The 21,080-nt window shown below is 38.7% G+C and overlaps 1 protein-coding gene across 1 annotated transcript; it reads left to right on the forward strand.

Moving 5' to 3' along the window:
• Window positions 1–899: 899 nt before the first annotated feature.
• LOC133652121 (HUWE1-associated protein modifying stress responses-like) lies at window positions 900–19,287 on the forward strand. Its single transcript, XM_062050525.1, has 5 exons — window positions 900–1,344; window positions 3,071–3,151; window positions 9,222–9,289; window positions 9,371–9,581; window positions 16,830–19,287. Exons 1-5 carry the CDS (start codon window positions 1,149–1,151, stop codon window positions 17,138–17,140), a joined length of 867 nt encoding a protein of 288 aa, XP_061906509.1. The 5' UTR covers window positions 900–1,148; the 3' UTR covers window positions 17,141–19,287.
• Window positions 19,288–21,080: the final 1,793 nt, after the last annotated feature.

A 21,080-nucleotide genomic window follows, 5' to 3' on the forward strand; every position in this document is an offset into this window, starting at 1 on the left:
ATATTCAATCAATCAATCAATCAATGTTTATTTATATAGCCCTAAATCACAAGTGTCTCAAAGGACTGTATTGAATAATAACATATTATATGCAACATATGATAAAATATTTAAATATATATATATATATATATATATATATAAATTAAAAACAAATGAATTTGAATATACTGTATTGCAGAAGTCTACTTCTCACCCAAACTATATATATATATATATATATATATATATATATATATATATATATATATATATATATATATATATATATATATATATATATATATATATATATATATATATATATATATATATATATATATATATATATATATATATATATTAAAAACAAATTAATTTAAATATACTGTATTGCAGAAGTCTACCTCTCACCCAAACTTTAGCAATACTGTGTTTTTTTGTCGCAAAACCAGTGAAGGACAAGTCAGAGAGCCAATGGTATTGTGATACTTAAGATAAAGCCCCACCCCTATCTATCTATTTGTTGTTGTTGTTTTTACTTGCAAAATACGTTGCTATCACTTAAAAAAAAAGTATACATACTTGATTAAATATACATCTCCAGTAAAAGATAGACAGTAAAATTGTCGCACAAGTTATCATTTAAGGACACATTTAATAAATGGATTGCATATCGAATAATAACATATTATATACAACATATGAAAAATATTTAAACCTATATATATATATAAATTAAAAACAAATTAATTTAAATATACTGTATTGCAGAAGTCTACCTCTCACCCAAACATTAGCAATACCATGTTTTTTTGTGGCAAACCAGTGAAGGACAAGTCAGTGAGCCAACGGTATTGTGATACTCAAGATAGAACCCCACCCCTTAGTTTGTAGATGACCAATCATCGTCTGTTTTCTGACAACCAGGCGGTGCTAAGAAGGCAACAAGATAGCTTACGTTGTATATATCCCTGACGTCGGCAACTCAGAAAATAGTCGGCTAAGCAAAGCTTCGGAAATGGTGGGGACACCGTAGTGCTAAATCGAGTGCGAAGTAGTATAAACGGTATTTTTTCTCCATCAACATTCTCCTACAGTTTTCTATTTCATCTACCTCGGTACAGTAAACTCTTGAAAGTAACATCCCTCCAAGTTGTGGCGTATTAATGGAGGAGAAGAAGGAAGACGGCGACTCGGAGATACAGGAACACGGACCCGAGCACTGGTTCTCAAAATGGGAGCGGCAGTGCTTGGCCGAGGCGGAGCAGCGAGAGCCGAGCGAGGAGGAGGCCGACAACGACCAGGATAAACTATGGCATCTTTTCCAGAACTCCGCCACCGCCGTGGCACAGTTATACAAAGGTTTCAGCCGCCGCTTTTTCCTACGCTCGATGACAGTCCACCATGCTAGCTTGTTGATTAGCAACTTGGCTAACTGTGAAGTGACACTTTGACACATTGATCCACATCGAACACAGCGGAACTCGCACAGCTGACTTGGCACTGCATCATTTCGTGGGACTTGGCGGCGTTTTGTGTAACTTTCGCCAGATGAACCATAAACTTGCCGGATGCCCATAAGTTGGCGGGGGGGGGGGGGTTGGTCGTAAACAACCTCCTGTTGTAGCGTCACGGTCCAAAAATAATTACAACCGAAATAAATAAAAGTGCCGCCTGTCAATACACGAGTTTGTTGTCTCCAAGTTGAGATAGCAGCATTTTGCTAGGCTAGCTACAAAATGGCGATGGTAACAACAATCGTATCTACGCGACATTCCCAGATGACAGTTTGTTGAACTGTCACTCCGACATCTGTTTCACTCGCCTTCTTAATCCGTTTCTCACATAATGGCGACAAAACGACACGTTGTCCCATTTAGGAGCTGCTGAGTAGACAGTTGTTGAAACAACGTGTAGCTTAGCCAGCCTTCTAATCACAAAATGGCGTGGATATTATTAGTTCGCGGTATGAAATCGTGTTTGTCCGTCTGGCTCCGCATATTCCGAGCTTGACGTGTTTTGTCCAGCGACATACACTATATTGCCAAAAGCATTTGACCACCTGCATTGACTCACACATGAACTTGAAGGGCCATCCCATTCCTAACCCATATGGTTCAATATGATGTTGGTCCACCTTTTGCAGCTAGTACAGCTTCAACTCTTCTGGGAAGGCTGTCCACAAGGTTGCAGAGTGTGTTTATAGGAATTTTCGACCATTCTTTCAAAGGGGAATTGGTGAGGTCACACACTGATGTTGGTCGAGAAGGCCTGGCTTTGTCTCCTTTCTAATTCATCCCAAAGGTGTTCTGTTGGATTCAGGTCAGGACTCTGAGCAGGCCAGTCAAGTTCATCCACACCAGACTCTGTCATCCATGTCTTTATGGACCTTGCTTTGTGCACAGTCATGTTGGAAGAGGAAGGGGCTCGCTCCAAACTATTCCCACAAGGTTGGGAGCATGGAATTGTCCAAAATGTTTTGGTATCCTGGAGCATTCAAAGTTCCTATCACTGGAACCGAGAGGCCAAGTCCAACTCCTGAAAAACAACCCCACACCATAATTCCTCCTCCACCAAATGTCACACTCGGCACAATGCACTCCGAAATGTACCGTTCTCCTGGCAACCTCCAAGCTCAGACTCGTCCATCAGAAATTTAACGACTGGATTTGTTCTGGTGGCATCCTATGACAGTTCCACGCTGGAAATCACTGAGCTCCTGAGAGCGGCCCATTCTTTCACAAATGTTTGTAGAAACAGTCTCCATGCCTAAGTGCTTGATTTTATACACCTGTGGCCGGGCCAAGTGATTTATTTATTTATTTATATTTATTGATTAGGACACCAGATTCTGATCATTTGGATGGGTGACCAAATACTTTTGGCAATATAGTGTATGTTTGCAACTTTACTGCTGAGAGGACAACCTTACTGTGCGACTCATTTCTTTCTTGCCAAGCTGGCTGTTTATTTTTATGCCTGTGACTTTGTGCAGCCAAGATAAAATGGCCTCATCTCGACCTGCTAGTTGGCGCTCCTGTATGTCATGTTACACAGATAACCATTCCCTCCTCTCTTTGCCCCGCAGACCGAGTTTGTCATCAACAGGGTCTGTCACTGTGGGTGCCATTTCAGAACGCCGCTACAGCAGTCACCAACCTGTACAAAGGTACCGCCACGCTCCTCTCCATCTTTCTGCTTTTCATCTGGAAACACCGCATAACTTCTGTGTACTGGAAGCAGAATGGTAACTTTTAGGAGTCTATTTGGGACATTTGGCATGTGTTCTTTCATGTCATTTATGATCCCGTTAAAGGGGAACTTTGTCTTATCAGTCACAATCCTTACTATGTAAGACAAGAAGACGCATTTTTCTTTTTTATGCACTCTAACTCTTAAATAAATGCTAGCAAAAGTCAGCTAAAAAAGGAGCCAATAAGTGTCGCTTTGCCTATAAAGACTCTTAAAAAAAAAAAAACATCCATCAATGCTTCATTTACATGCTGTATGTATATATGTAATGTCATAACATTCATAATATGTAATATTTGCATAATTTGCTCATTTTAAGCATATGGCGGCATATTCATTTCACGGACGCATCACCACGTTCACTTTTTCCCTTTAAAACAACACTACTAATCTTAGCAGACTTAATGAAAGCCAACAAATGACAATCCAGAAACTTCTATTTTTGAACGTGATTATAAGGAGGATGATCTACAAGTTTTAGAAGCTGTGTGTTAAACAGATGCAGCTTTAGTCAAACACTTAGCATCATGTAGCAGTACTGCTAAGTGCTAAACAAGATATACATAATAAAACAATCACTTACCGTACAATGTCTGCTCTCATTGCGATAAAGACTGATGGGATGTTTATATATTCCCCTTTACATCAAGAATTCATCATAAGCCTCACAAAGGGTTAAAAAAAAGTGCCACAAACGAGCGTCTTTTCATGTCTTTCTTGCCATCTCCGGGTCTAAGTTGGATGTCAAAGTTGACCAACTTGTGGGTTTATGTCCACAACCTTTTACTATCCAGGTGAGAGGCATGATTTATAATCTAGAATTAACTTTCACCAACTCAGAGGCAATGTAGCAGCTTATGATATCGCTAATACATGATCAATATTCAGTTTAACACGTGTTAATGGCGTATTGTGTGCAGTTTTGAATGTTCTTTTAGAGGGCTTCATGGGCGAAATAGAGTATTTGTTGTATATTACGAATTAAAATGTTATAAAAAAGAAAACCTGTTACTCTCTTACATAATGATTGTGAATGATAGACAAAAAAAGTGCAGTTCCCCTTTTAAACAAACTCGAGTTCGTTTGCGCCGCTATTTCAGTTGGTTTGATCAAGTGTTCCGCAGCTGACTTGGTGGCATTGGTCATAAATATAGTGATATATTACACGGGGGTGTCTCGACAACTTTTTCACTTCTGATAGGGATATTGGAGCCCTGAGTATTGGCCAATACTAATAATCCGATACCATATCAGCACAAGTCAAGCACATACTTTTATTATTTTTTTATGTAGACTGTTAGAAAATGCTTGATCAAGTGAAAGTACTCAGAACAATGGCAAGTACAAAATAACACAAACCTTATAGGAGACGATCATGCTTGCTTCCGAGCTAAAAGCCCAGGCTCTCCACCTGGTAACTAGCACTGCTCTTAAGGTTGTCAGGGAGTGAGGTTGAGCTGGCTGACCTCTGTTACACTCTTTAAATCGGTTAATGGTTATTTGGCAATACCTTGTGGTCACAATAATTTATTCAGTTGAGCTAATGATGCTCACACGTTTGTTACTTTCTATTACGCTTCTGCCTTGGAGACTGATTTAATAATTGTTTATAATGACAAATGTGCTTTTTTAGACTGCAAGTTCAATAATTATTACGTATGTCTAACTTGTAATAATAATAATAATGGATTCAATTTATATAGCGCTTTTCTAGACACTCAAAGTGCTTCACAGAGAAGTGAGAACCCATCATTGATTCACACCTGGTGGTGGTAAGCTACTTTCATAGCCACAGCTGCCCTGGAGTAGACTGACGGAAGCGTGGCTGCCAGCTTGCGCATACGGCCCCTCCGACCACCACCTATCATTCATTATTCATTCACCAGTGTGGGCGGCACTGGGGGCAAGGGTGAAGTGTTCTGCCCAAGGACACAATGGCAGCGATTAGGATGTCAAGAGGCGGGGAGCGATCCTGCAACCCTCAGGTTTCTGGCACGGCCGCTCTACCCACGACGCCATGCTGCCCCAACTTGTTTGCTTAGCTATTGTGTAGCTGCTAGCTCCTATAGCCTAGCATGTTTACCTTTTGTAAATCACTTCAGTAAAATAGAATACATGATGTGCTTATTGGAGGACATTTAGATGTTTACTGGCTCTCCAGCTTTGCACTAGTAAACACTCTGCTGGACTGCAGGTATCGCACATGATATCACACACAAGTAAACATGCTGCAGGACTGCTTGTATCGCACATGATATCACACAAGTAAAAAATCTGCAGGACTGATATATCGCACATGATATCACACGCAAGTTAACACGCTGCAGGACTGCTTTTATCGTACATGATATCACACACATGTAAACACTCTGCCGGACTTCTGGAATCGCACATGATGTTACACACAAGTAAACACTCTGCAGAACTGCTTGTATCACACACTAGTAAATACTCTGCAGAACTGCTTGTATCACACACTAGTAAATACTCTGCAGAACTGCTTGTACCGCACATGATATCACACAGAAATAAACACTCTGCAGGACTGCTAGTATCGCACATGATATCACACACAAGTAAACACTGCAGGACTGCTTGTATTGCACATGATATCACACACAAGTAAACACTGCAGGATTGCTGGTATCGCACATGATATCACACACAAGTAAAAACTCTGCAGGACTGATGGTATCGCACATGATATTACACACAAGTAAATACTGCAGAACTGCTTGTATTGCACATGATATCACACATAAGTAAACACTGTGCAGGACTGATGGTATCGCACATGATATCACACAAGTAAACACTGCAGGACTGCTTGTATCGCACATGATATCACACATAAGTAAACACTGCAGGAATGATGGTATCGCACATGATATCACACACAAGTAAACACTCTGCAGGACTGCTTATATCGCACATGATATCACATATTTCACATGCAAGCACATATCATCACAAACTTGTTTTTTTATGATATTGGATATCCTAATATATATATATTTATTTATTTATTTATTGGATCGGGACACCACAAAAATACATGTACAATACATGTATTATTGTCTTATCTTTAAAATCAGCAAACACTTACACAAAGTGCAGGAAACATGAATGTTGTTGTTTTTTGTTTTATTTAAATGTTTACTATTATTATTAGGATTTATTATTTATTTATTTCAAACTCTGAAGTATTTTGAGGAAGTGAATAACAATATATCAAAGCTAATACAACGTTAAAAAAAAAGTGCACAAAAATGGTGTTTCAAACCATACCAGAAGGAAACAAGTAATATTATAAATTAAATGAATGAATAAGTACTACTATTAGAATTAAAAATATGCACACTGCCTCATCCACTAGTTTAATTACTTCAATGATACACATGATGATCTCAAATCACTAAAGTATCAAAAGTATCGATATTTTGTTTTGAGAATCGATAATACAACAGAAAGATGTGGTATCTTTTCTACATCTTTTGGCTGTCTAGAACAGAATTAATTGGATTTTCTTTTGGGGAAAAATGGTTTTGTTTCAGTGTGAATTGTTTTTTGTGGCACCCCTTAGGAATGGATTACTCTTGAAAACAGTGCTATTAGTGTATGTCTGGTAAAAAATAAATATGTCTCATTAGCATGACATCTACGTGCACGCAAAACAACGGTCGATTGGTTTAAACTGAAAAATGGTAGAAAAGGAAATGTTCATGTCAAAATATTTAACATTTTGAAGTGTCAAAATAAAAGGTGAACTCCTATTTTGACTAGTGACTCACAATAAGGGTGGACGACTTCTTGGAACGTAAGTCGCTTCACTTAAACACTTCATTGATATCACTTTTTACCATTCTTTACTGTCATAAAAAGACATGTCGATTGGAAAAACAAACTTTGACAGATAATTAATGCTTGAATTAGTGAAATTCACCCTAATAAGTTCTATTTCTGCTTCCTGTGGTCCTTTGCTTTCTTCTTTGCAGTCACTGTTAAAGCCAAAGTAGAACCCAGAGTAAATGCTTTTCATCAGGAGTCTTCAACAGGGGGTCTGTGACCCCCAAAGGGTCCGCAGAACTACTGCAGGGGGGCCGTTTGGATTTTTAAAAAATGTATCTTTTATATTTCCCCAAATGTCTTTAAATTAAGGCTGTCAAATTATTTATTTTTTTTATCACATTTTGGAATTGAGATTAATCATGATTAATCAGTCGCTTGCTTATTTAAAATTTGCTTAAGAGCCTAATATTTGTACACATTGTGAATGTTTTTAAATGTTTTGCTTAAATGCGTGTCAGTTTTTCCTAAAGTTCTTTCAGGATGTTATTTGGAGTGAATATTTGTACTGTGGTTAAGGTAGAAGAGCTTGTACGGTCAAAATTGCATGATTAATATACGTGTGTACATAATTTATGCAGTGATTAATCACATGAGTTAAGCGCTACTCTAAATACACACGCACATTGAGCCAACACACTGTTGTGTAGTTGAATGTGAATAAATAACATCACTAAACTAGATGAGGCAATTCCTGAAGGAATTGCGTGTGAATGCTCCAATGCAGAAGTTGAACTGAAATCCTGGACATTTTTTTTTAGAATTGTTGAAGTTTAGCACACAATTCCCAAACGGGCTGAATATTTTGAAGTTTGAACAATTTGAATCAGATGAAAAATGTGGGAGTTGTGGAACTTTGAAGATTGTCCCATTGATTTCAATGGGAATTTCCAAAAAATTTTGAATTTTTTTTGAAAATTGTAAAAAACTTGAATGGTCTGAATGAGTTGAAATGGTTGGTGTTGGAATTTTTCAAATTGCTGGAGAAATGTTGAAGTAGTAACATGTTGAATTGAGAAATGGTATTGTGGAATTTCAGGAAAACCGGGAATTATTCCAGTTCAAAAAACAACTTCGTTTTTTGTCCTGATTAAGAGGAATGTTTTGACGGTGGAACGGTTGAAATGCGTTGAAAAATGTGGAAGGAGTAGTCGCCAGAAAAAAGTGTGGAAATAAGGCTTTGGAAAAGCAGGAATTCTGGAAAATCCTGGAATTTTTTTGCACTTGGAAAAATTATAGTTTGAATTTCCAGAATGGTGGAATGTGTTGAAGGTGGAATGGTTTGAATCGGTTGAAAAATGTGGAAATGGTGAAAGTTTGAAAAATTGCCAATTTATTTTGAATAGTAAAAATGTCCTGAAAAACCTGGAATTCTGGGAATTTTTGGAATTTGTCAAGGGAAAGCCCGCGATTCCTGAACAGGCTGAACAGTTTGAAGTTGGAACGGTTTGAATCGGGTGAAAAATGTGGAAGGTAGAGCGCGTCAAAATCTGGACAAGAAGAAGTTTGATAAATAGATGAATTTGGGTGTAGAAAACCATATGTGTGAATGCTTTGGAGCATTCACACAATAAGTATATTATTTAGGGCTGTCAAAAGTTAACTAATGTGATTAATCACAAAAAATGCTGCATTAATCATGCATTGTTGCAGATTAATCGCAGTTTTTATTTGTAGATTTTTTTAAAAGATTTTTTACGTTGAATTATTTTGAGCTCCTTTGCCCTAACCACGACTAGTTACCTAAAAGGGTTGTTGTAAAGTCAGTGATCAGGTTTCAAAATTCAAAATGTGGCTTCAACATAAACCCAGACAGAACTTTAGATATTACTTTTGAGCAAATAAATTAAGTACATTCAAGTAAAACATTTGAAAAAATGCGCATGAAATTGCATTTGTGTCAGATTACAGTTTTTTTTAAGGCCAATTCAAGTAATTTAATGTGATTAATCCAAATTCAAAAGTGTGATTACCTTGATTTAAAAAGCAATCAATCATTTGACAGTACTAAAATGATTACACTCATGTTAGCATTTAAGATAGCAAGCAATTAGCGCTCTAGTTTGCATCCTAAAAAGAAGACATTTCTTCAAGCTAAAAGACTTGTATGTATTTAATGTAAACGTTTGTCGCCATCCCAGAAAGTGCTGATGCGCATCAGAGAAGTTTCGACAGAGGCATCCAGACAGGACACCAGCGGCGTAACAAGGTTAGCACTTTGTGAGCGCTCACTTCTAATCTACTCCGGTCAAGTGTTTGTGCCACAACTTGTGTACGGCTCTCCCCACAGGACATGTTGGCCTGGGTGAAAAAGCGGCGGAGAAACATCCGCAGGGAAGATCTGATCAGCTTCCTGTGCGGCAAAGCGCCGCCGCATAGAAGCAGCAGGGCCAGCAGCAGGTTGGCCATGGTGGCTCCCAGCCGGGCTAACTCGCCGGCCGAGACCGGCTCGTCTGTGGAAGCCGACCTCCAGCCCTTCAGGGAGGCCATAGCACTTCATGGTGAGCACGCTGATGACTACTAAAACACACTTATTTTGAAAATCAAATAGACTTCTTGGCAGAAAATATGGTCACCTTATGATGCGTTCTGATTCACGAGGTGCGTTCTGATTCACAAGGTGCCGTCTCTTGATTCAGAATCAATTCTTGATTCAAAGCGATTCTCCCAATGAACTATTTGGTGTAATAGTAATAATGATAAAACCTTTTAAAATCAGGTTACAGGTTACAAAACCTCCTTTTGATTGCTGATGTTTGACGTATACGTGCAGCGAGTAAGCATGGAGATGGCCTAAAAAGATATTTTAAAAAATCGATCTAAAAAAATAAATAAATACATTTGAAAATATGAATAAATTCTTAAAATCGGAATGAATACAAATTTCGATTTAGATGTGAATCTATTTTTTTCGCATCCCTATTAAATATGTGGTTTCCAAATGTGCATTGTGGAAGTATGTGTTTGTTTATACTTTGTGTAAAAGCAGCTAACAAGGGCTTTTATTGTGAATTCTCATTACGTTATTCACGCTTGTCGTCACAAGGGCAAGTTATGAATTGTTTAATATGCATATCATGCAAAGCAATGTTCCAGCGAGCCAGTGAAACATGAAATGTGTGTAAATATGATCTCACCTACTGTAATGATCCATGACTAATATTCAAGCTGCTACTAGTGTTCATTTGTAAAGTGGTGTGCATTAAATATATACGGGTGTGATGCGTGTGAGAGAATATGACATGTGAAGCTCAGAGATAAGGTGTGTTCAGAGGGGGCCAACTTTGAAAGCCCCTCCTCTTTCAGGGTCTGGATTAGTGGTCTCAAACTTATTTGCATTGAGGTCTATAATAACTAACTTAGTAAAAATATTTAAGATACCTATTTCTGGTACCTTTCAGACCAGTGGTTTTCAAACTTTTTACCAAGTACCATAATGACCAACATTACAATACAGTAGCATAGTTGGCCTAAGTATTCATTTAAAGCAAGGCAGAGGTTTTATTTGACAAGTTAAGATTTTTGGCCATTGTAAAATGACACACAGTTTGAACAGTAACGCTGTGTTTCAACAATATAGAAAAATAAAACACTGAACTTGAATAATGAATCAAATCTTTGGTGCACCACTAGATGGAGCACACGTACAAGTACAATACACCAGTTAGCCTGCTGGAAACTGGGAAAAATATTTATTGATTTATTTTATGTTTGTTTTATATTTTTTATTACATATGTATGTATGTGTGTGTGTGTGTGTGTGTGTGTGTGTGTGTGTGTATATATATATATATATATATATATATATATATATATATATATATATATATATATATATATATACGTATATATATGTGTATACGTGTGTGTGTGTGTGTGTATGTACAGTTGTGGTCAAAAGTTTACACACACTTTTAAAGAACATAATGTCATGGCTGTCTTGAGTTTCCAATAATTTCTACAACTCTTATTTTTTTGTGTTAGAGTGGTTGGAGCACATACTTGTTGGTCACAAAAAAACATGAATTTTGGTTCTTTTATGAATTTATTATGAGTCTACTGAAAATGTGACCAAATCTGCTGGGTCCCCTGGCAAGTTCCACTGCAATAAGGCGCTTTTGGTAGCCACCCACAAGCTTCTGGTTGAATTTTTGACCATTCCTCTTGACAAAATTGGTGCAGTTCAGCTAAATGTGTTGGTTTTCTGACATGGACTTGTTTCTTCAGCATTGTCCACGTTTTCAATGGGGTTTAAGTCAGGACTTTTGGAAGGCCATTCTAAAATCTTAATTCTAGCCTGATTTAGCCATTCCTTTAGCACTTTTGACGTGTGTTTGGGGTCATTGTCCTGTTGGAACACCCAACTGCGCCCAAGACCCAACGTCCGTGCTGATGATTTTAGGTTGTCCTGAAGAATTTGGAGGTAATCCTCCTTTTTCATTGTCCCATTTACTCTCTGTAAAGCACCAGTTCCATTGGCAGAAAAACAGGCCCAGAGCATAATATTACCACCACTACTTAAGTAGTCATGGTTTTCCTGGGATTAAAGGCCTCATCTTTTCTCCTCCAAACGTATTGTGGCCAAACAGCTAAATTTTTGTTTCAGCTGACCACATAACTTTCCTTCAGAAGGTCCATGTGATCAGCAGCAAACTTTAGACGAGCCTTAAGGTGTCGCTTCTGGAGCAAGGGCTTCCTTCTTGCATGGTAGCCTCTCAGTCTATGGCGATGCAAAACACGCTTGACTGTGGACACTGACACCTGTGTTCCAGCAGCTTCCAATTCATTAAAGACCTGCTTTTTGGTGGTTCTCGGTTGACTCTTGATCATCCTGACCAATTTTCTCTTAGCAGCAGGTGGTAGCTTGCGTTTTCATCCTGATCGTGGCAGTGACAAAACTGTGCCATGCACTTTATACTTACAAACAATTGTCTGCACAGTTGCTCTTGGGTCCTTAAGCTGCTTTGAAATGGCTCCAAGTCACTTTCCTGACTTGTTCAAGTCAATGATTCTTTTTTTTTTAGATCTATGCTGAGGTACTTTGACTTTCCCATTGTCGTGATTGTAATCAAGTCTAATGACTGCATCACATGAGCCCTATTTAAATGGGCTCAGAAAAGTCAACAGGTGTCGTCAATCATAACCACCCACATGAAGTTAAGAGGCCATGCCATGAAGCTAATTTGATTTGATTGTAACTTTTGTACATCACCAAAATTGATAATGTATGTTGCTGTATGTAAACTTTTGACCCAGCAGATTTGGTCACATTTTCAGTACACCCATAATAAATTTATAAAAGAACCAAACTTCATGAATGTTTTTTGTGACCAACAAGTATGTGCTCCAATCACTCTATCAGCCATGACATTATGTCCTTCACAAGTGTATGTAAACTTTTGATATATATATATATATATATATATATATATATATATATATATATATATATATATATATATATATATATATATATATATATATTATACACACACAGTATATAATTTTAAATACATCGTATTTATTACACAATTGCATAGGCATTTGATTATTAGGCTTAGCAGATAACATTAGCAGATATTTAAGTATTTATTAATTTATTTGATACGAAAGTGTTAATGCAGTATAGAATAATATTTGTTTCATGATCAGATAATAAAAAAGGACTTGCAATTTCATGCAGTACTCTCAAAATGAAAATAAGTTAGTAAAATAATTTAAGGTACCTTATTGATTTATATTATTTTCAGGCTTTTGCAGGCCATATAATATGATGTCTTGGGCCACATCAAGCCCCCGCGCACTGATTTGGACACCTGTGGTCTCGATGATGATGCTAGTGCATGTTTTAGATCTTTTGAAAATGGAAATACTGTCAATCTCCGACAAAACCCTGGCAATATTCAATTAACTGCTAAGTCTTATAGCTAATTGGTGTGTGGGCTTTAAAAACAAACAAATAAAATAATAATAGTTAGCACTTGGTCAAAAACATTGACATAAACAACAGTGGCTGTAGGCAACCTCCTGGTGTAGGTTTTTAAGACTTGTATAAGATGGCAGTTGCTGCATTGGGAGTATAATGATTGGTTTGACTCTGATTTCAACATGTTATGTAATTCTTGTTTACTGATACAGTGTCTCCCACAGCGCTAATCAATATGTGGCAGGGGGCGTGACCAGGGGTGTGGTGGGGGCGGTGTCAAAATGAAGTCCTACTTTGCAATGACTGCCATATTTTTTTTGAAAGGCTAAACAAATGCTTTATTTATATATTTAAAGACAAATCTGTGTTACTAATGCCAACATATCTTTTGTTACGTTATATTGTTTAAGTTCAGATGATCATAAAACCATGATTAATAAACACACTTTGATGAACTCACAGATCGGTGATACTGCTCGTTTACTGGAAAAACAAACCAGTGTGCTAATGGCTAGCTAGCTTAAATGGTAACATGAAAACAAGAGGCATTAACAGCAAAAACATTTCCTAATCAAAACTTGTCTAAACACGTTACTGTTTGAGCAACTAAGATATTTAATTATGTACATTACACTTACAAGCTTATTAGCACAAACCCATCTATAGAAATATATGAATATGAGACAGCAAGTGAGCTTGTGTGATTGAGCAACTCAATTTTCCTTTGTCATTAAAAAAAACATTCTAAAACTTTTACACATGACAACAGAAGATGATAAACGCTGTAATAAACGTAATATGGCTTTTAGTTTCATGTTTCTTCTGCCAAGAAAGTATAGTGTCAATTAGATTAAAACTTGTGTAAAAGATGTCCGTGTGTGTATTAGTACCATATTTTCCAGACTATAGAGCGCGTTGGTATATACCAGTAATGGAAAAATATATATTTCCATATATTAGCCGCACTGGACTATAAGACACAGATATATACAGTCGCGATCAAAAGTTTACATACTGTAAACATACTGTAACATAATGTCATGGCTGTCTTGAGTTTCCAAAAATTTCTACAACTCTTATTTTTTTGTGATAGAGTGATTGGAGCACATACTTGTTGGTCACAAAAAACATTCATGAAGTTTGGTTCTTTTATGAATTTATTATGGGTCTACTGAAAATGTGACCAAATCTGCTGGGTCAAAAGTATACATACAGCAATGTTAATATTTGGTTACATGTCCCTTGGCAAGTTTCACTGTAATAAGGCGCTTTTGGTAGCCATCCACAAGCTTCTGGTTGAATTTTTGACCACTCCTCTTGACAAAATTGGTGCAGTTCAGCTAAATTTGTTGGTTTTCTGACATGGACTTGTTTCTTCAGCATTGTCCACACATTTAAGTCAGGACTTTGGGAAGGCCATTCTAAAACCTTAATTCTAGCCTGATTTAGCCATTCCTTTATCACCTTTGACGTGTGTTTGGGGTCATTGTCCTGTTGGAACACAAAACTGCGCCCAAGACCCAACCTCTGGGCTGATGATTTTAGGTTGTCCTGAAGAATTTTGAGGTTATCCTCCTTTTTCATTGTCCCATTCAAAGCACCAGTTCCATTGACAGCAAAACAGGCCCAGAGCATGATACTACCTCCACCATGTTTGACGGTAGGAGTGGTGTTCCTGGGATTAAAGGAGGAGAATAGGTGAGGCTTTTAATCCCAGGAACACCACCCTACCGTCAAGCATGGTGGTGGTAGTATCATGCTCTGGGCCTGTTTTGCTGCCAATGGAATTTCAGCACCCCCCGCAACCTCGAAGGGAATAAGCGGAAGAAAATGGATGGATGGATGGATGGAACTGGTGCTTTAAATGGGACAATGAAAAAGGAGGATTACCTCCAAATTCTTCAGGAGGTTGGGTCTTGGGCGCAGTTGGATGTTCCAACAGGACAATGACCCCAAACACACGTCAAAAGTGGTAAAGGAATGGCTAAATCAGGCTAGAATTAAGGTTTTAGAATGGCCTTCCCAAAGTCCCGACTTAAACCCCATTGAGAACATGTGGACAATGCTGAAGAAACAAGTCCATGTCAGAAAATCAACAAATTTAGCTGAACTGCACCAATTTTGTCAAGAGGAGTGGTCAAAAATTCAACCAGAAGCTTGTAGATAGCTACCAAAAGTGCCTTATTGCAGTGAAACTGGCCAAGGGACATGTAACCAAATATTAACATTGCTTTACAGTATGTATACCGTAATTTCCGGACTATAAGCCGCACCTGACTATAAGCCGCACCAGCTAAATTTAGGGGAAAATACAGATTGCTCCATATATAAGCCGCACCCGACTATAAGCCGCAGGGTTTTGATGTGTAATTAGCGTAGTATATAGGGGTTCCTGCTACCACGGAGGGGATTGTCGGGACAGAGATGACTGTTTGGGAACGCAAAGCGTCCCATTTATTAACAATAAATCTTTCAATCATTCAATCAAACTTTCACATCTTTGACATGGCGAACGGCATTCGTGCAGAGTACAAATAATACAACGGTGCAAAGTAATACAAAGTGCTCGCCTGTACGTTATCAAAATAACCAGCCTACCGGTATATGAAAAGTCAGTCTTTAATCATTGTGTCATCGTCTTCCGCCTGCGTACTAAAACCACAGAAATCCTCTTCGTCGGTGTCGGAGAAGAACAGGCCGTAAATAAGCCGCACCCTTGTATAAGCCGCAGGGACCAGAACGAGGGATAAAAGTAGCGGCTTATTGTCCGGAAATTACGGTACTTTTGACCCAGCAGATTTGGTCATATTTTCAGTAGACCCATAATAACTTCATAAAAGAACCACATTTTTTGAGGACCAACAAGTATATGCTCCAATCACTCTATCACAAAAATAAGAGTTGTAGAAAGTATTGGAAATTCAAGACAGCCATGACATTATGTTCTTTAAAAGTGTGTGTAAACTTTTGATTGTGACAGTATGTTGTGAAAGGAGTTTTTTACACACAAATATATTGTAAATGTTTATTTACATACCTTAATTGTTTCCAAACGGTGTCTGTAACACGGCAGTAAAACGGTTGATCAAACAAAACAGAAGTCATCGTAATGGACCCACTAGCTGCTGAAGCTTGCTCTCCAATCAGCTTAACAGACTCAATAACTCCACGGTGACGTTTTGGTGAATTTACTGAGGAATTTGTGAAACTGAAACAACAAAAAGAATGTCATTGTAAGTTATTAATACTAACACGCTAGCTTGATTACATTACAATAGCACGTACAAATATGCATGAAAAGACTCCTGCAGACATCACACATGGGACGCTTTAGTAAGTAAGAATTGTTTTAGTTATATTGTAAAACTTACAAACGTTTGGAGTGATGAGTGAAGAATCCATATGAGTAGAAGATAGAATGGCCCTTGTAATTCTAGTTAAAGGGACTAAACAGAAGTCGACACTGTAGACGTTTAACCCGCAGCACCTGCAGTGAGCGAACTGGTCCAAAAGATGGCACCATAGCACAAACAATAATACATCATGTCAGTGTCTTTGCAAGTGTTCAATGAAAACTATTTGCATTATGGCCATCAGCGAAGAAAAATTCATAAATTAGTCGGTCCCTTTTATAAGCCACAGGGTTCAAAGTGTAGGAAAAAAGTCGTGGCCTATAGTCCAGAATTGACGGTACTTTTTGAGCACATTCCACAACATTGTGATAAAAACTTTTCATATGGTTACATATCTTGGGCTAAAGGTCGCGCGGTGCAGCTAGCATTCAAGCTAATTAATGCTATGACGTCTGCTGTCTCATCTCCAGGTTTGAGCGGCGCCATGGCGAGCATCAGCGTGCGCTCTGGTGCCCCGGGGTCGCCCACGCACGTGAGCGCAAGCAGTGGCAGCGCCACCGCCGGAGGCGGGGCTTCTTCGGGCTCGGGGGCGCTGTGCCGCAGCAGACGTAACGGCCTGCAGGACGTCGATCTGAACACTTTCATCTCGGAGGAGATGGCGCTGCATCTGGACTCTACCGGTGCCGCCTCCGCCGGGGGAGGGGCTAGGAAACGAAACTCCGCCCAATGTAGCGACGTCATCACGGACTCCCCCACTCACAAACGCAACAGGATGATTTGAAGCGCTCGCCTTGTCTCCCTTCCCCATCACGCCACTTCCCGCCACAAGTGTGTGCAAGCGGCGACGGCCCGGGATCAAGACACGACCGTGCCCTCTGACCTCACCCACCACCTTAAAAGGAAGTGACCACATACCACTTCCTGTTACTTTGACGCTTCTTCTACCGCCAGTGTTCATCATTTACACGACGTGATCGCCAAACTCATTTTGTAGGGGTGTCCCGATCCCACTTTCACACCCGATATCGGTGCCATGTCAGCAGTAACGGCTTGCGTGGGCGATACAAGCAGTCTTGCAGCGGGTTTGTGTGCGATACAAGCAGTCCTGCAGTGTGTTTGTGTATGATATCACAAGCAGTCCTTCAGCGTGTTTACTTGTGTGTGATATCATGTGCGATACAAGCAGTCCTGTGTGTGTGTGTGTGTGTGTGTGTGTTTGTGTGTGTGTGTGTGTGTGTGTGTGTGTGAGATATCATGTGCGATATAAGCTCTCCCACAGCTTGTTTACTTGCGTGTGATATCATATGCAATATAAGCACTCCTGCAGCTTGTTTACTTGCGTGTGATATCACATGCGATACAAGCAGTCTTGCAGCATGTTTGTATGTAATATTGTACGCAATGCAAGCAGCCCTGCAACATGTTTGTGTGTGATATCATGTGCGATACAAGCAGTCCTGGAGTGTGATATCGTGTGGTATACAAGCAATTCTGCAGCTTTTTTACTTGTGCAGTTAACATCCACATGTCCTCCAATAAGCACACAGTTTCTTCTATGTTAATCAAGTCACGTACACATGGCAGCTACACAACAGCTAAGCACATGTAGTAATCATTGACATCAAGTATCAAATAATTATAGTTGCATATTACTTACACATACTAAGTCTCCGAGGCGTATTAAAAAGTATCCAGTAACAAACGTGTCCGCTTTGTTCAGCTTACTTGGTCATAAGCTTACCTTCATGAATTACTGTGACCACTATGTGTGGCCAAAACAATGACGACTCCACTTCACCTTAAAGACAGCATAAGTCCATTCCAGATGGTTAATAAGTTTTTCATATCTACCTTTTTTTTCTCTGACTCATTTCACTTGGTCAAACCTATTCTAATATTGTACACTATTAAGTAATACAAGTATGTACTTGTAATTCTGATATCGTATCGCATTAATATCCAAAGTGAAGAAGTTGTATTGGGACGCCCCTATTTATTTGTTGAGCCATTATTTCTCAATAACATGTTTAAAAGCAGCTGCCCTTTTATATGTGACTTTTCTGAGGAGTTGCAATCAGTTATTTTGCACTTAACATTTCAATCTGCAAAGAAAAATCGGCTCTTCCGCAGCGCTCTGCTCTTAGCCCCGCCCACTTGGTGGCCGTCACGCCCACAGGCCAAACTGTCCTCCAGCAGGGCCGCCAAGTGCACAATGTGCTACAATAAGAATATTTAATAACAATATGACGATTTTGTTCCAAAAGGAAGTAAAACAAGTTGGTTTCCATTTGAAAGTCAGCTGGTGTCATCGCTCTGACGTCACCGGCAGCACTTTTTGCTCAAATTAAAACAATATTTATTTTGCTTTAATAAATTAGGTCAGTGTCCCACAAACTACCAGGAAGGATTTCTCTTTTGTATAAAGTGTGCCACTTTAGTTTTGAACTGACTTTGCTTTAACTTTCAGCTCGTTTTTCCCCTGCATGGACGCCCGTCTTTGTTTTGTTGCAAAACCACTAAAAACTGGGATTACATTGGCTGTCAACATGTAACATGTGGTGTTTTCATAGGAACTTCCCCAATCTGCTTTCACTTTCTGTTTGAAATCATTGCAACACATTTGCTGTCAGTTCTGGCGTCACTTTGCTCTGCAACAATCATGACTTCAAGGCAAAAAGGATGTTTCTCGTCAGTCGCATCAATAAAAGGGAACGTTTGTGTGGACAAAAGAAACAAATTTCATTTTTAGCCCAATCATCGTGTTCTATACAGGCCAACACTATTATTATTATTATTATTATCATCAGCTGTTGATGCATAACTCAGAAAAGGGTCAACAATGGCTAATCGATATACTTAACATTTAATAGTTGTTATGATATATGTTGTTCACATTGTAAATATGAAATTAAACAGTTGCAAACTGAATGGGACTGATTCTTCAAACTGGAAAATGAAAACAATTTGTAAAAAATTATGAGGTAAATTACCCAAACATTGTACTTGGGTAAGAGTAGTGTTACTTTAGAATAATATGACTCAAGTACAAAACCCAAAACCAGTGAAGTTAGCACGTTATGTAATTCGTAAATAAAAACAGAACAAAATGATTTGCAAATCCTTTTGAACTTATATTCAATTGAATAGACTGCAAAGACAAGATATTTAATGTTGGAACTGAGTAACTTCTTTTTTTTTTTGCAAATCATTAAATTAGAATTTAATGGCAGCAACTCATTGCAAAAAAGTTGTCACAGGGGCATTTTTACCACTGTATAACGTGGCCTTTCCTTTAAACAACACTCAGTAAACGTTTGGGAACTGAGGAGACACATTTTTGAAGCTTTTCATGTGGAATTATTTCCCATTCTTGCTTGATGTACAGCTTAAGTTGTTCAACAGTCCGGGGTGTCTGTTGTGGTATTTTAGGCTTCATATTGCGCAACACATTCTCAATGGGAGACAGGTCTGGACTACAGGCAGGCCAGTCTAGTACCCGCACTCGTTTACTATGAAGCCACGCTGTTGTAACACGTGGCTTGGCATTGTCTTGCTGAAATAAGCAGGGGCATCCATGATAAGGTTGCCTGGATGGCAACATATGTTGCTCCAAAACCTGTATGTACCTTTCAGCATTAATGGTTCCTTCTCAGATGTGTAAGTTACCCATGTCTTGGGCACTAATACACCCCCATACCATCACAGATGCTGGCTTTTCAACTTTGCGCCTAGAACAATCCGGATGGTTCTTTTCCTCTTTGGTCCGGAGGACACGACGTCCACAGTTTCCAAAAACAATTTGAAAATGTGGACTCGTCAGACCACAGACCACTTTTACACTTTGCATCAGTCCATCTTAAATGAGCTCGGGCCCAGCGAAGCGTTTCTGGGTGTTGTTGATAAATGGCTTTGGCTTTGCATAGTAGAGTTTTAACTTGCACTTACAGATGTAGCGACCAACTGTAGTTACTGACAGTGGGTTTCTGAAGTGTTCCTGAGCCCATGTGGTGATATCCTTTACACACTGATGTGGCTTTTTGATGCAGTACCGCCTGAGGGATCCAAGGTCACAGGCATGCAATGTTACGTGCAGTGATTTTTCCAGATTATCTGACCCTTTTCATGTTATTACAGACCGTAGATGGTGAAATCCCTAAATTCCTTGCAATAGCTGGTTGAGGAATGTTTTTCTTAAACAATTTGGTCACGCATTTGTTGACAAAGTGGTGACCCTCGCCCCATCCTAGTTTGTGAATGACTGAGCATTTCATGGAAGCTGCTTTTATACCCAATCATGGCACCCACCTGTTCCCAATTAGCCTGTTCACCTGTAGGATGTTCCAAATAAGTGTTTGATGAGCATTCCTCAACTTTCTCAGTCTTTTTTGCCACTTGTGCCAGCTTTGTTGAAACATGTTGCAGGCATCAAATTCCAAATGAGCTAATATTTACAAAAAATAAAAAGTTTACCAGTTCCAACATTAAGTATCTTGTCTTTGCAGTCTATTCAATTGAATATAAGTTGAAAAGGATTTGCAAATCATTGTATTCTCTTTTTATTTAGCATTTACACAACGTGACAACTTCACTGGTTTTGGGTTTTGTACAAGTAAAAAGTAGTCATCAAAATACTTAAGTATAAAACTATTTAAGTATTGAGTAACTTGTGAGTAACTTCTGATTTTTTGGTGTGTGTGTGTGTGTGTGTGTGTGTGTGTGTG

Source organism: Entelurus aequoreus, linkage group LG06 (assembly GCF_033978785.1).
Source record: "Entelurus aequoreus isolate RoL-2023_Sb linkage group LG06, RoL_Eaeq_v1.1, whole genome shotgun sequence".
Taxonomy (NCBI): domain Eukaryota; kingdom Metazoa; phylum Chordata; class Actinopteri; order Syngnathiformes; family Syngnathidae; genus Entelurus; species Entelurus aequoreus.

Excerpts from the sequence above, each read along its gene's own strand:
- LOC133652121 (XM_062050525.1), top strand. The coding sequence starts at position 1,149 with ATGGAGGAGAAGAAGGAAGACGGCGACTCGGAGATACAGGAACACGGA. Across the intron at positions 1,345-3,070 it reads CGTGGCACAGTTATACAAAG|ACCGAGTTTGTCATCAACAG; the intron begins GTTTCAGCCGCC and ends TTTGCCCCGCAG. Across the intron at positions 9,582-16,829 it reads GGAGGCCATAGCACTTCATG|GTTTGAGCGGCGCCATGGCG; the intron begins GTGAGCACGCTG and ends TCTCATCTCCAG.